We start from the raw sequence: 13346 nt of genomic DNA, 5'->3' as shown, positions 1-13346 counted from the left end.
ATTCCTGGGATGCCAGCCCCTTTAATTCCCGGGGTGCTTGCCCCTTTAATTCCCGGGATGCCTGCCCCTTTAATTCCCAGGATGCCTGCCCCTTTAATTCCTGCGATGCCTGCCCCTTTAATTACCCAGGATGCCTGCCCCTTTAATTCCCGGGATGCCAGCCCCTTTAATTCCTGTAGTGCCTGCCCCTTTAATTCCGGCGGTGCCTGCTCCTTTAAGAGCAAACTGCCGATGGTTCTATTGGTGATGTCACCCGTCAGGCGACTCCGCAGCCAATCGGCGCCGAGGAGGTGACCTGACGTCATGGCATCAAAGCCCCGCCTGCTGTGCTCCGATTGGTCGCTGAGGCAAAGTCCGCCCACCTCACTCCCGCCTACGATTGGCTAAAATGAATCCACCGAGCAGGTCCACTGGTCCAATGAAGACCAGAGTCAATAGAATCGCGGGCTCCGATTGGCCGAGGACCGCTGTCAATCACAGGCCGGGGGGGTGTGACCAACCTGGCCTGGCCGGTTCCCTTAGCAACCGCGGTGCCTGAGCTGCGAGAACCGACGGATTAAATTACCGGAGAGTCGGGACAGGTAGGGAGCGACCGGCCGCCAGCGAGTGTCTGCCGGGGGCCGGGCATCGGCATCGGCATCGCGGAGCCTTCACCCCGCCGGCGGTGCTGTGAAGCACAGGGGAGAAAGAATGACTTGCCTTTATGTAGCGCCTCTCCCATTCGCAGGATGTCCCAAAGTGCTTTACAGCCAATGAAGTAGTTAATGAAGTGTAGTCACTGTTGTAATGTGGGAAATGCGGCAGCCAATTAGCGCACAGCAAGGTCCCACAAACAGCAATATAATGACCAGATAAACTGTTTTGGTGATGTTGATTGAGGGATAAATATTGGCCCCAGGGCACCGGGGAGAACTCTCCTGCTCTTCTTCCAAATAGTGCCGCGGGATCTTTTATGACCACCTGAGAGGGCAGATGGAGCCTCAGTTTAACATCTCATCCGAAAGACGGCGCCTCCGACAGTGCAGCGCTACCTCAGTACTGCCGCTCCGCCAGCGCGGCGCTCCCTCGGCACTGCCCCTCCGACAGCGTGGCGCTCCCTCAGCATTGTCCCTCCGACAGTGCGGTGCTCCCTCTACTGCCCCTCCGACAGTGCGGTGCTCCCTCAGTACTGCCCCTCCGACAGTGCGGTGCTCCCTCAGTACTGCCCCTCCGCCAGCGCGGTGCTCCCTCGGCACTGCCCCTCCGCCAGTGCGGCGCTCCCTCAGTACTGCCCCTCCGACAGTGCGGCGCTCCCTCAGTACTGCCCCTCCGACAGTGCGGCGCTCCCTCAGTACTGCCCCTCCGACAGTGCGGCGCTCCCTAAGTACTGCCCCTCCGACAGTGCGGCGCTCCCTCAGTACTGCCCCTCCGTCAGTGCGGCGCTCCCTCAGTACTGCCCCTCCGACAGTGCGGCGCTCCCTCAGTACTGCCCCTCCGACAGTGCGGCGCTCCCTCAGTACTGCCCCTCCGACAGTGCGGCGCTCCCTCAGTACTGCCCCTCCGTCAGTGCGGCGCTCCCTCAGTACTGCCCCTCCGACAGTGCGGCGCTCCCTCCGTACTGCCCCTCCGACAGTGCGGCGCTCCCTCAGTACTGCCCCTCCGACAGTGCGGCGCTCCCTCAGTACTGCCCCTCCGACAGTGCGGCGCTCCCTCGGCACTGCCCCTCCGACGGTGCGGTGCTCCCTCGGCACTGCACTGGAGTGTCAGCCTAGATATTTTTTTGTGCTCAAGTCTCTGGATTGGGACTTGACCCCATAACCTTCTGACTCCGAGAGGTACCCACTGAGCCACAACTGACACTACTGACCTAAAGCAGTCCGTGCCCGCATGCAGCGAGACCTGTACGACATTCAGGCTTGGGCTGATAAGTGGCAGGTAACATTCGCAGCACACAAGTGCCTGGCAATGACGATCTCCAACAAGAGAGCGTCTCACCACAGCCCCATGACATTCAACGGCATTACCATCGCCGAATCCCCCACCATCAACATCCTGGGGGTCACCATTGAGCAGAAACTTAACTGGACCAGCCACATAAATACTGTGGCAACAAGAGCAGGTCAGAGGCTGGGTATTCTGCGGTGAGTGTCTCACTTCCTGACTCCCCAAAGCCTTTCCACCATCTACAAGGCACAAGTAAGGAGTGTGATGGAACACTCTCCACTTTCCTGGATGAGTGCAGCTCCAACAACACTCAAGAAGCTCGACACTATCCAGGACAAAGCAGTCTGCTTGATTGGCACCCCATCCACCACCTTAAACATTCACTCCCTCCACCACCGGCGTACCGTGGCTGCAGTGTGTACCATCTACAAGATGCACTGCAGCAACTCGCCAAGGCTTCTTCGACAGCACCTCCCAAGCCCACGTCACCTACTACCTGGAAGGACAAGGGCAGCAGGTGCATGGGAACACCACCACCTCCAAGTTCCCCTCCAAGTCGCACACCATCCTGACTTGGAAATATATCACCGATCCATCATCGTCGCTGGGTCAAAAACCTGGAATTTCCTCCCTAACAGCACTGTGGGAGCACCTTCACCACACGGACTGCAGCAGTTCAAGAAGGCGGCTCACCACCACCTTCTCAAGGGCAATTAGGGATGTGCAATAAATGCTGCCCTTGCCAGCGACGCCCACATCCCAGGAATGAGTATTAAAAAAATCTTTATTCCCCCCCACACACACCCCAAAATCACCCGTGGCTCGGTAGTGCCCTGATCCCAGGGTCACAAGGTCACTCCTCAAGCCCCACTGTGCGAGTGCTGCACTGTCGAGGTGCTGTCCTTCAAAATCAGACGTTAAACAGATTCTTCTGCACTCTGGGGTGGGTGCAACAGATCCCAGGGGAACCATGGGTTGTGATAAGCAGATTCTAAACTTTCAAAAGGGAATTGGATAAATACTTGAAAAGAAAGCTTTTACAGGGCTATGAAAGATTTTGTATTTATATCGAGCCTTTCACGACCTCAGGACGTCTCCAAGCCATGTCAGCCATGGCTCAGTTGGTAGCAAGGTTCAAGAGCCCACTCCACAGACTTGAGCACAAATATCTAGGCTGACACTCCAATACCAGTACTGTGGGAGTGCTGCACTGTCGGAGGTGCGGTCTTTCTCAGGAGGACATAAAAGATCCCGCGGCACTATTTTGAAGAAGAGCAGGGGAATTCTTTGTGGGAGCTTGCTGTGTGCAAATTCGGTGTCCTGGCCAATATTTATCCCTGAATTAACAGATTATCTGGTCATTATCGCATTGCTGTTTGTGGGAGCTTGCTGTGTGCAAATTGGCTGCCGCGTTTCCTACATTGCAACAGTGACCACACTTCAAAAGTTGGCCGTGAAGAGTTTTGGGACTTCCTGAGGTCATGAAAGGTGCTATATAAATGCAAGTCTTTCTTTCAAAGCGCTTTACCTTTGGCGTGTAGTCACTGTTGTATTGTAGGAAACGCAGCAGCCAATTTATTCACAGCAAGCTCCCACAAACAGCAATGTGATGATGAGCAGATAGTCTGTTTTAGTGATGCTGATTGAAGGATAAATATTGGCCAGGACTGCTCTTCTTCGAAATAGTGGCATGGGATCTTTTATGTCCACAACAACTTGCACTTAAATAGCGCCTTTAACGTAATAAAGCATCCCAAGGCGCTGACCAGAGAGAGCAGATGGGGCCTCAGTTTAACATCTCATCTGAAAGACGGCACCTCCGACAGTGCAGCACTCCCTCAGTACTGCGCTGGAGTGTCAGCCTAGATTTTGTGCTCTAGTCTCTGGTGAGGGACTCCAACCCACAACCTCCTGACTCAGGCGAGAGTGCTACCGATTGAGCCATGACTGACGGTATGGGGAAAGAGCAGCGGAGTGGGACCAATTGGAATGCTCTTCCAAAGAGCCGGCATGGGCATGATGGGCCGAATGGCCTCCTTCTGTGCTGAACGATTCTATATGATTCTATTTGAAGAGCAGGGTAAGGACTTGCCTTGGGACATTTTACTGCATTAAGGTGATTGGCAAAAGAGCCAGAGGCGACACGAGGAAAAACATTTTTACGCAAGGAGTGGTTCGGATTTGGAATGCGCTGCCTGGTAGGGCGGTGGATACAGATTCAATGGGCGCATTCAAAAGGGAATTGGATAAATACTTGAAGGAGAAAAAAATTGCTGGGCTATGGGGAAAGATATAAATATAGACGTTATGTTTTAAAAGAAAGACTTGCATTTATATAGGGCCTTTCGTGACCTCAGGACGTCCCAAAGCAATTTACACCCAATGAAATCCTTTTTTTGAAGTGTTGTAATGTAGGAAACAGGAGATCTTTAGGCACAGCAGAAATGGACCAAAAGCTGTATAAAACCATTCGCACAAAACAACGATTTAAGTTAAATATATTTAGAAAACCGCTAACTGATCTTGGGTATTAGTTTCACCATTCTTACACTGTAGCGCTGACAGCTCTCTGCTCATCTCCGTGACCTTGAAATTATACAGTGCAAATATTAGTGCTCAGAAACGCTTAACAGATTGATCTGAAATTCATTTGTCTTTTTTATGTAAGGGAGCTGTTAACCCAGTAGTAAATGGGTTAACACCTCTGTTGAGAGAGTGGACAGATGAATCTCTAAGAGTTTGTACGCTAATCAGCATGCAGTGTGCAGTATCTTCAGTTCAGTCCAATCGGGAACACTACAAAAGGAGGTCATAGTCTCAGGATAAGTTGTCGGCCATGTAAGACTGAGATAAGGAGGAATTTCTTCACTCAAGGTTGTGAATCTTTGGAATTCTTTACCCCAGGGGGCTGTGGCTGCTCAGTCGTTGAGTATATTCAAGGCTGAGATAGATAGATTTTTGGACTCTAGGGGAATCGAGGAATATGGGGATCAGGCAGGAGGTCGAAGATCAGCCATGATCTTATTGAATGGCGGAGCAGGCTCGAGGGACCGTATGGCCAACTCCTGCTCCTAATTCTTACGTTTTTATGTTCTTATGAGACCTGAAATGGATGGAGTGTTCACTGCGGATTGATTTAGTGTGTAATGAATTACTAAGACCTCTTCTTTTGGTTCCCAGGTTGTGCCATGGATATCGTACTGCATTATACAGACTATTACTTTTTCACACCGTATGTGTACCCCAGCTCCTGGCCAGAGGATGGCGCTCCACGCCAGATAATCAGCCTCCTAGTGGTGACCAACCTGGGAGCTGCTGTTATTTATTTCCTCTTCGGAATGTTTAGCTATTATCTCATTTATGACCACACGCTGAAGAAACACCCGCAGTATTTGCCGGTAGGTGCTGTACCCATGAACACGCTCTATAGATTTTTATGTGAAAGTGTATGAATATATAAGTATATAGAATCTCACTGCACAGAAGGAGGCCATTCAGCCCATCGTGCCTGTGCCGGCTCTTTGAACAAGCTCTCCAATTAGTCCCGCTCCCCCCTGCTCTTTCCCCATAGCCCTGCAAATTTTTCCTTTTTAAGTATTTATCCACTCCATTTTTGAAAGTTATTAAATTCGGGTCTCCATGGGTGAGTACGTGCTGGGTACTCACCCGTAAGCCCAATGGAAGTGCCGGTTTCGTGCATGCACTGCGCATGCGTGGGAAACCGGAACTTCCGTTCCCCTGAAAGAAGGGGTTCAGAGGTCAAACGCGTGCGCTGGAGAGGCAGCGCGTGCGCATCGAACTTAGGTTTTTTTTGCAGCTTTCTCCGGGAGGGTAAGTCTCCAGGAGTTACACTTTTAAAAAGCAGTCGCAAGGCCTGCTTTTAACAAGGTAAGTGGTGAATTAATTAAAATTAAAACATTTTTTCCACAGGTTTATTATTTTTAAATACTTTAAAGAAAGGATAGTTTATTTTTAGCCCTGTTAGAAAATGTAATTAATTTTTTCAAAAATTTAAATTATTGTTTAAAATAGTTATTTTATGTAATTTATAGTTATTTTAAAAATGTGATTTAAAAAAAAAAAATTATTTGAAGTTTTAGTGATCTTTTGGGGCTTATAGTATTTATAGTTTTGACAGCTCCTCCTGTCAATTTTATGAATGGGCATTTCCCTGCTCCCATTGACTCTCCATGGCCCACGTGATCCCAGGGGACGCATCGAACTAACTGCGCCCCTGGGATACGCAAGCACTGCACGCCGGCAGTTGGAGGAGGCCCAGGATCGGAATCCCACGCGGGCCCACAGCTCAATGGCCGGCGCGCTAGGTAAGTGCAGGTCGGGGGCTTGCACCCGCGGGAAGCCTCTGAACCGAATTTCTGGGCCATTGTTGAATCTGCTTCCACTGCCCTTTCAGGCAGTGCATTCCAGATCACAACCACTGTAGGTCATTTAAATTGCAATTGTGTGATTGAACAAGATAAATACTGTTCGGAAAGCTAGAACAAAACTGGAAATTTCCCCCCTTTCCCCCAAATGAAAGGGGAGTAGATGCCGAAAGCAGTCACTAGTGTGTAATTAAGTACAGACTGCACAGTGTAGGACGTTCGGATTGTCTGACAGTTTATAGCGTTCAGAGTCGTGGAACAGACAACACAAAACCCAATCAATCTGTGATACTTCTTTTACTTAAAAATCAACAAGAGGTTACAAGTAATTACCAGAATACAAACTGTACTCAATTCATGTACTTATTACAAGCAAGCATCTAAAATCATTTATTTTAAGCTCGGGTGATTATAAGCAAAACCACATATGTTGCTATTCACCAGATGAGAGGCCAATTCAACAATGACTAGACGTATGACTAACTTTAACTGGCAACGGACCAGCTCACCATCGACTATAGCCCCAAATGTCAGTGTCCAATTACACTTAAACCCCAAAACTTGGCAACTCGCCCACAGCATTCATGTTGTTTTCTCTCTCTTCCTATCTGTTTTGACTCTTGGTTAACCAAGGCCAGACATCCAAGTGTTGGAGAGAGGAGTCGTTTTTCACATCTGCAGGGTTGTTGACTCATGGTTCTCACAGAATTTTCAAGATCTTGTCTTTTGAAAGAAAAGTACCGACACATCACTTATTTCACACGTGTTTGTAGCCAAGGCCCTCAAAGCTTGTCGGTACATTTGGTCACTTTTTTAGATTCAGTCAAATGGCGATTCAGTCAAGTTTACCACGACAGTGTTACAGCAGACCCATCATGCGTTGCGAATCTAAGCCATAGTCTTGCGCAAACCTGATGAGCAGCTGATCAGGCAGCAGAGATTTTTCAAAAATATCAGGAGCGCAGGAAAGAAAAATAAGCAAACGAGCAGAGATGGCGGCTTCGGTGTTGCTGGCGCGCTGACCAGCTGCTCTGTTTGTTAGCTGCCGACTCAGCAGATGGAATGTCATCGTCTTTCTGCACGTACAGTCCCACTGGGTTAAAGATTCTCCACCACGTGCATCCATCTGAAGGAAATTGAGTAAGAAATCCTGTGACAACTCACGGAAAAAATACAATGTTTGCAGGTTTATCAATTGTTTTGACGGTGCTTTCTCTGGGACTAGTGAACAGAAGTTTTTTTTATCTGGCTGCTATTCCATTGCTAGAAAGTCACTATTTTACCTCCATAGTTCACTAGTGCTACTTAATGTTTTTACTTTCTGTTTTTTCATTCCCCAATCCCTCATCTGCAGAACAGCTTGCTTCTAGGTGCCCCTTTTTAGTTGGAAGGAAAGGGCTCACTGACTGAAATAACAACAGAAAATGCTGGAAATACTCAGCAGGCCAGGCAGCATCCATGGAGAGAGAAACAAAGTTAACGTTTCAGGTCTGGGACCCTTCATCAGAACTGGAAAAAGCTGGAGATGTAACAGATATTAAGCAGGTGCAGAGATGGGGTGGGGGGGGATTTAGGAGGGGAGGAAGGAATTGAAAGAACAAACTGTGCTTATGTAAGAGGCAGGAAAGATAAAATGGGAATGGCAAAATAATACAGCATGAAAAATGGGGCATGGGGTTATTGTCTGAAATTGTCGAACTCAATGTTGAGTCCGGCAGGCTGTAAAGTGCCTAATCGAAAGATGAGGTGCTGTTCCTCGAGCTTACGTTGAGCTTCATTGGAACAATGTAATAGGCCGAGGACAGAGAGACCAGAGTGGGAGTGAAGCGGAGAATTAAAGTGACAGGCGACCAGATGCTCAGGGTCACCGTTTTTCATGCTGTATTATTTTGCTATTCCCATTTGCAGCATTTTATAAGCATTTTCTGTTGTTATTTCAGATTTCCAGCATCCGCAGTATTTTGCTATTGGCTTACTGACTGAGTTGTGCTTTTAGCATCCTGACAGCACCAGCCTCTCCCTCTTCTCTTCCTCCCTTTACTTGCAGTGTGGTTTTAAAGTGCTCCTGGTAGTGGTAAAGTCCTGATCTTTGTGTGTGTGCTACCTTACCAATTACCTTATTACTTCGATTTAACTGCCTTTGCTTCTCGCTGTGCATTACCACGGGTGAAGTTCCAGGTTATAAATAGAGACTTGAGAAGTTAGGGTTTTGTTTTCTAGAGCGGAGAAGGTTAATGGTTTGCCTGGTCGAGGTCTTCAAGGCAAATGGTGCTAAATTCCCTCTGGTGACTGGGTCAATAACCAGAGGTCATAGATTTAAAATAATTGGCAAAAGATCTAAAGGGGAGATGAGAAATGTTTTCAGGATCTGGAACGCTCTACCTGAAAAGGTTGTGGAAGCTGATTCCATAAATAAGAAAGAGGAAGTTAAACAGCTACTTGAGGATGAGGAACTTAACAGGGTTACGGATAAAAACCGGTGATGTAGGACTGAGCACGACTGCTTTCACAAAGAGCCGGCACAGGCACGATGGGCCGAATGGCCTCCTTCTGTGCTGTAAGTTTCTACGATAGTTTCCACTGGTCTGCGGGATGCTAATGAGGGCACAAATTTCAGGTAATCACAAATAGAATTAAAGGGGAGGTTAGAGAAGATTTCTTCACACGGGATGGCTAGAATGTGGAAATTCTCTGCTACAAACCGTTGTTGGAGCAGAGCCCATAAATTCTTTTAAAAGGGAATTAGATAGTTGCTTAGGGGGTGGAAATAAAAGATGAATACTATAGGGTACGAGGAATGAGCAGGAGATTGGGATGAGATTTGGTGGCTTGTGGAGAGAGAAACTATCACAGTCTTGATGGGCCGAATGACCTTTTTTCTGTGCTGTGATTTAAAAACAAACATTTTCTGAGTTGTACAGGCGGTTCCATATTTTTGGGAGCGGAGGCAGTTCAAGTAGATTTTGTGATTATTTTTAACAAATACTGAAATCTTTCTCTTTTTCCCCCCCCCCCCCCCCCCCACTTTCTGTAGAATCAAGTGCAGCGGGAGATAAAATATGCCATGCAGTCGATGCCATGGATAAGCATCCCAACAGTGGCGCTGTTCTTTGCAGAGGTGCGAGGGTGCAGTAAATTGTATGACAATATCGAGGACTCCCCTTACGGTAAGTTTTTTTTTAAAGAAAAACAAAACAGGGAAATGGGAACACCTGGAGGAGGAGAATTCCACCCTGGGAAGTGGATGTTGATTGACATTTTATTTAATCTCCTTGCCATGTTGCAAGGCAACTGTGAGCAGCGAGCTGACAACTAGCGCTATCTGGGTACCTGGAAGCTGTTGGCGGAATTGAGAATCAGAAGGACTTGTCGCTTTAGAAAAATCGCAATTGAAAGAAGCAGATTTCAATCCCCATTCTTCTGTGTTGCCCACCCTAGACAGGTTAGATTTAATTGCCAGAGTTATATGCACGTTTCAATAGTGCATCGATGAATTGGGGGTGCTCGGGTGTAGCTAGCTGCTATTTCATGTATTAGGGTGGAGCATAAACGCTGGCATGGACTGGTTGGGCCAAATGACCTGTTTCTGTGCCGTATATTCTATGTAATCCTACAACTCCAGCAGAGGGATCACTCTAATGTGTGGAGGGGGGGTGGTGGTTTAATTTAACTCCCGGGCAGATAGCAGTGGCCCAGACTGTCTTCGTTGGGCCTGGAGGAACAGTCTTGCTCCACCTGGCCCTGCAAAGATGATGTTTCACATTTGCCTTACAGGGTCTCCGCTGGGTGTCGGCCAAGTTTTGCTGAGTGGCGCGTCTGCAGCAGGCTCCCCGCTCAGTATAGGCAGTTAAAATTACATCTGGGACCTAATGACATAGGACCCCAAATTAAATTTGGTTCCTGCTGCCGAGGCCCTAAGCTCTGAATTCCCTCCCTAAGCCTCTCCGCCTCTCCTCCTTTTAAGACGCTTCTTAAAAAGCTTTTGGTCACCTGTCCTAATATCTCCTTCTGTGGCTCGGTGTCAAATTTTGTCTGATAATCGCTCCTTGGGACATTTTACTGTGTTAAAGGTGCTATATAAATACAAGTAGTTGTTGTGATTCATGAGGCTCCTGCCTGAGTCCAGCAGGTGCCTCGACCACCCAAGAGAAAAGCAGCGTTAAAATGGCCACAGGGCGGGAAAGGAGCGGTAAGTCGGTGCTTGGATTTTAACTCCTGTTCCTGCTGTGTGGAGGTAGTTAAATTCCCCCCCCCCCCCCACTCTCCCCTTGTGAGTCTGTGGCCAGCGACTGTGACCCTTTGCTGTGTGTGTACGGGGACCTGGAATGGATGGGTAATCTCCTGTATCCTGAGCCTCCCACGCTAACCTTGGTCTCCCTGTTTGATCAGGTTGGTTTGGCGTGGTCCTCAGTATGATCTCTTTCCTCTTCTTCACGGACATGTGCATCTACTGGATCCATCGGTTTCTGCACCACAAGCTCGTCTATAAGGTAAAGATGCACTTACTTTAGATGGCAAGCTTTGGACTTACAAGGCAGTACAATTATGTTATACAGATAACTAACTGGAAGAGATTTGAAAATGGGGAGTAGATTCAGTTATCACAATTATACACATGTTTCAGTGGTGCAGAGTGATGAAAGGGTGTATTAAGTGTAGCTAGCTGCTATTTTGTAGATTCATACAGCACAGAAAGAGGCTATTCGGCCCATCGTGCCTGTGCCGGCTCTTTGAAAGAGCTCTCCAATTAGTCCCGCTCCCCCCTGATCTTTCCCCGTAGCCCTGCAAATTTTTCCTTTTCCAGTATTTATCCAATTCCCCTTTGAAAGTTACTACTGAATGCACTGCCTCAAAGGGTGGTGTCAAGAACCTACCTGTTACTGAACTTATTCCCACTTCATTAAAAAAAGTGTGGGTTTTGCATCATTGCAGCTAACCCTGATTTAGATGCTGATAGACGATCAGTAAATAGCGAGGGCGGGTTTACTGCACGGTAATTGAAGAGCGTCTCGAGTAACCTCCGAAATGCATGTCTTTATGTGACCATTTAATGTGAAGATGCTTGTAACTTCTCCTGGTATTGTCTGCAGCGTTTCCACAAGCCCCACCACACTTGGAAGATTGCAACCCCGTTTGCAAGTCATGCTTTTCACCCGGTGGACGGCTTCCTGCAGAGCATCCCATATCACATCTATCCGTTCCTCTTCCCGCTGCACAAGCTGGTCTACCTGGGCCTCTACGTCTTTGTCAACATCTGGACGGTGTCCATTCACGACGGGGACTACCGCGTACCCAAGGCCCTCCAGGACGTGGTCAACGGCTCCGCTCACCACACGGACCACCACCTGTACTTCGACTATAACTACGGGCAGTACTTCACGTTGTGGGACCGAATCGGAGGCTCCTACAAGCACCCTTCTGCCTTCGAAGGCAAAGGACCCCTCGACTACCTGAGGAACCTGAAGGCCCAGGGCAAGCTATGCGGTGGGTCTTCTACCAACGGCCACGCTTCCAATGGAAAAACCTGCAAAGAAGAATGAGCAGGTTTTATTCCCCATCGTTCCCCGTGTTTTGTTCCAGTCAAGTGCTCTTTTACCCCTGCCAAGAACCATACTATGAATGACATGTAATCCACTCGACGCTCAGATTTACTGTATTTAATTGCTACAAATGAGGCCTATTGGAAATGTGCAGCAATAAAAGACTACTTGTAGCTTTGTGTGAGAGGGGAAACCCCACTTCAGTTGCTTTTTTCCAATTGGAAATGCTTTTTAAAAAATTCTGCGGATGGTTACTTGTTATGTGTAGCACAGGAGGCCTGCGATGGTCTTGTGAATCAGAGCCTCGACGTACTACTGAACGGAAAGCTTTGTGTTTGCTGTGCACTTCACTGCCCAGGGTACAGGTGATTCTTGGTTGTTGTCTAGTTTGAATTATGTAAGATATTATAACAGGAATAGATTGGTTGCTAAAGGATCTGGATTATTATAATTCTGATGATTTCAAGCAATTTACAAAAACCAGTTTCTATGCCATACAATTGAAATCGTGTTTTGAATGTTTTTGAAATAAAAGCATATATTGTTGTTTTTCAATGATGGGTCACACACACACGCCCGAGTCACACGTGTACATGACCGTGCATCTGAAACGGGATATTGTGAACCATCGTTCCCTCTTTTTTTTCGTGCACGGTCCGTTTAACCGGCTGCGCGGCCCATTCGAATTTTCTCACGTGCGCGGTTTCACCCATGTAAAAGTTGGTGAGCAGCCTGCGCGGGAGCTCCAGACCGCTCGAATGGGATGGATGTTGTGAACTATTATTGAGGCTTAGGCCATCTCAGTTTGTACCTTAAGTTGTCCTGTTTAATGTTTGCTGCCTACTTTATGTTGTATATATTTTTCTTCTTTGATCATGTGACGGATTGTACAGTAAAATACCATGCTGCTTTAATGAGTCTGAGCTAATTATACTTCAATCATTTTATATCTGTAAGGTGGCAGGGGACTGGATTGTGCAATGGGTTTATGGCACTGTCTCTTTCACCTCTGGAACCTGGATTCAAATCCAGTACAGGCTGTCAGAATGCTGTGTTAAGTGAGTTTGGGGCAGTCTTAATCCAGTTCCTGGTGAACGTGAGCCCGTAGCACAAAACTGGCCCCAATTTGCTATTCATCTGGCGCTCTCACTTAGCGAGGCCGCAAGGTGCGTCAAGTAGGGAAATAGGGGAACGTCACGCAGGACGGGGCCTCTCTGGACGGGCTGTATCTGCCTTGGGTATACAGCGTGGAATGTGTTCTCATCTCCAGCACTGCCATCCCTACCAAACCAATTCACACACAATTAAATCACAGGTGATAACACCGTTTCCAGATCAAACCATGTAAGTTTTGAAACATTATCCGTCCTTGTTGTTATGCAGGAACTTTTTAGTCAACTTCTGCCAGGTTTCCAGGACAAGATATCAGCGGGCGATCAGTGGCTATGGAAGCATTACGTCCGTCCAAAATGTTGTCCTTTTTAAAAAAAAAAATCCC

The 13346-nt window shown here is 47.8% G+C and overlaps 1 protein-coding gene and 1 long non-coding RNA gene across 2 annotated transcripts in view; one reads left to right on the top strand and one right to left on the bottom strand.

Moving 5' to 3' along the window:
* The first annotated feature begins 474 nt into the window (after nucleotides 1-474).
* Nucleotides 475-12762, top strand: sc5d (sterol-C5-desaturase). Its single transcript, XM_085967768.1, has 5 exons — nucleotides 475-581; nucleotides 5104-5321; nucleotides 9343-9475; nucleotides 10698-10798; nucleotides 11399-12762. The coding sequence occupies exons 2-5, from the start codon at nucleotides 5112-5114 to the stop codon at nucleotides 11846-11848; spliced, it is 894 nt and encodes a 297-aa protein (XP_085823894.1). The 5' UTR covers nucleotides 475-581; nucleotides 5104-5111; the 3' UTR covers nucleotides 11849-12762.
* LOC147100259 (uncharacterized) overlaps nucleotides 6590-13346 on the bottom strand; it is a 207005-nt gene continuing 200248 nt past the window's right edge. The window contains exons 5-6 of the long non-coding RNA XR_015073698.1: nucleotides 10676-10791; nucleotides 6590-7434 (exon numbers count right to left, since the gene is read on the bottom strand). This is a non-coding gene — a long non-coding RNA (uncharacterized LOC147100259). The remainder of the gene's footprint in view (nucleotides 7435-10675; nucleotides 10792-13346) is intronic.

This window comes from Somniosus microcephalus, chromosome 26, assembly GCF_052327205.1.
Source record: "Somniosus microcephalus isolate GS21.2 chromosome 26, FLI_Smic_1.0, whole genome shotgun sequence".
Taxonomy (NCBI): Eukaryota; Metazoa; Chordata; class Chondrichthyes; order Squaliformes; family Somniosidae; genus Somniosus; species Somniosus microcephalus.
Note: the sequence above shows the minus strand (reverse complement) of the source record. Positions and strands in the feature narration are given on the sequence as shown.

Bases quoted from the DNA above. Each gene is read 5' to 3' on its own strand.
- sc5d (XM_085967768.1), top strand. From the start codon at position 5,112: ATGGATATCGTACTGCATTATACAGACTATTACTTTTTCACACCGTAT. The intron at 9,476-10,697 runs GTAAGTTTTTTT...CTGTTTGATCAG, and splicing joins TATCGAGGACTCCCCTTACG to GTTGGTTTGGCGTGGTCCTC. The intron at 10,799-11,398 runs GTAAAGATGCAC...TATTGTCTGCAG, and splicing joins ACCACAAGCTCGTCTATAAG to CGTTTCCACAAGCCCCACCA.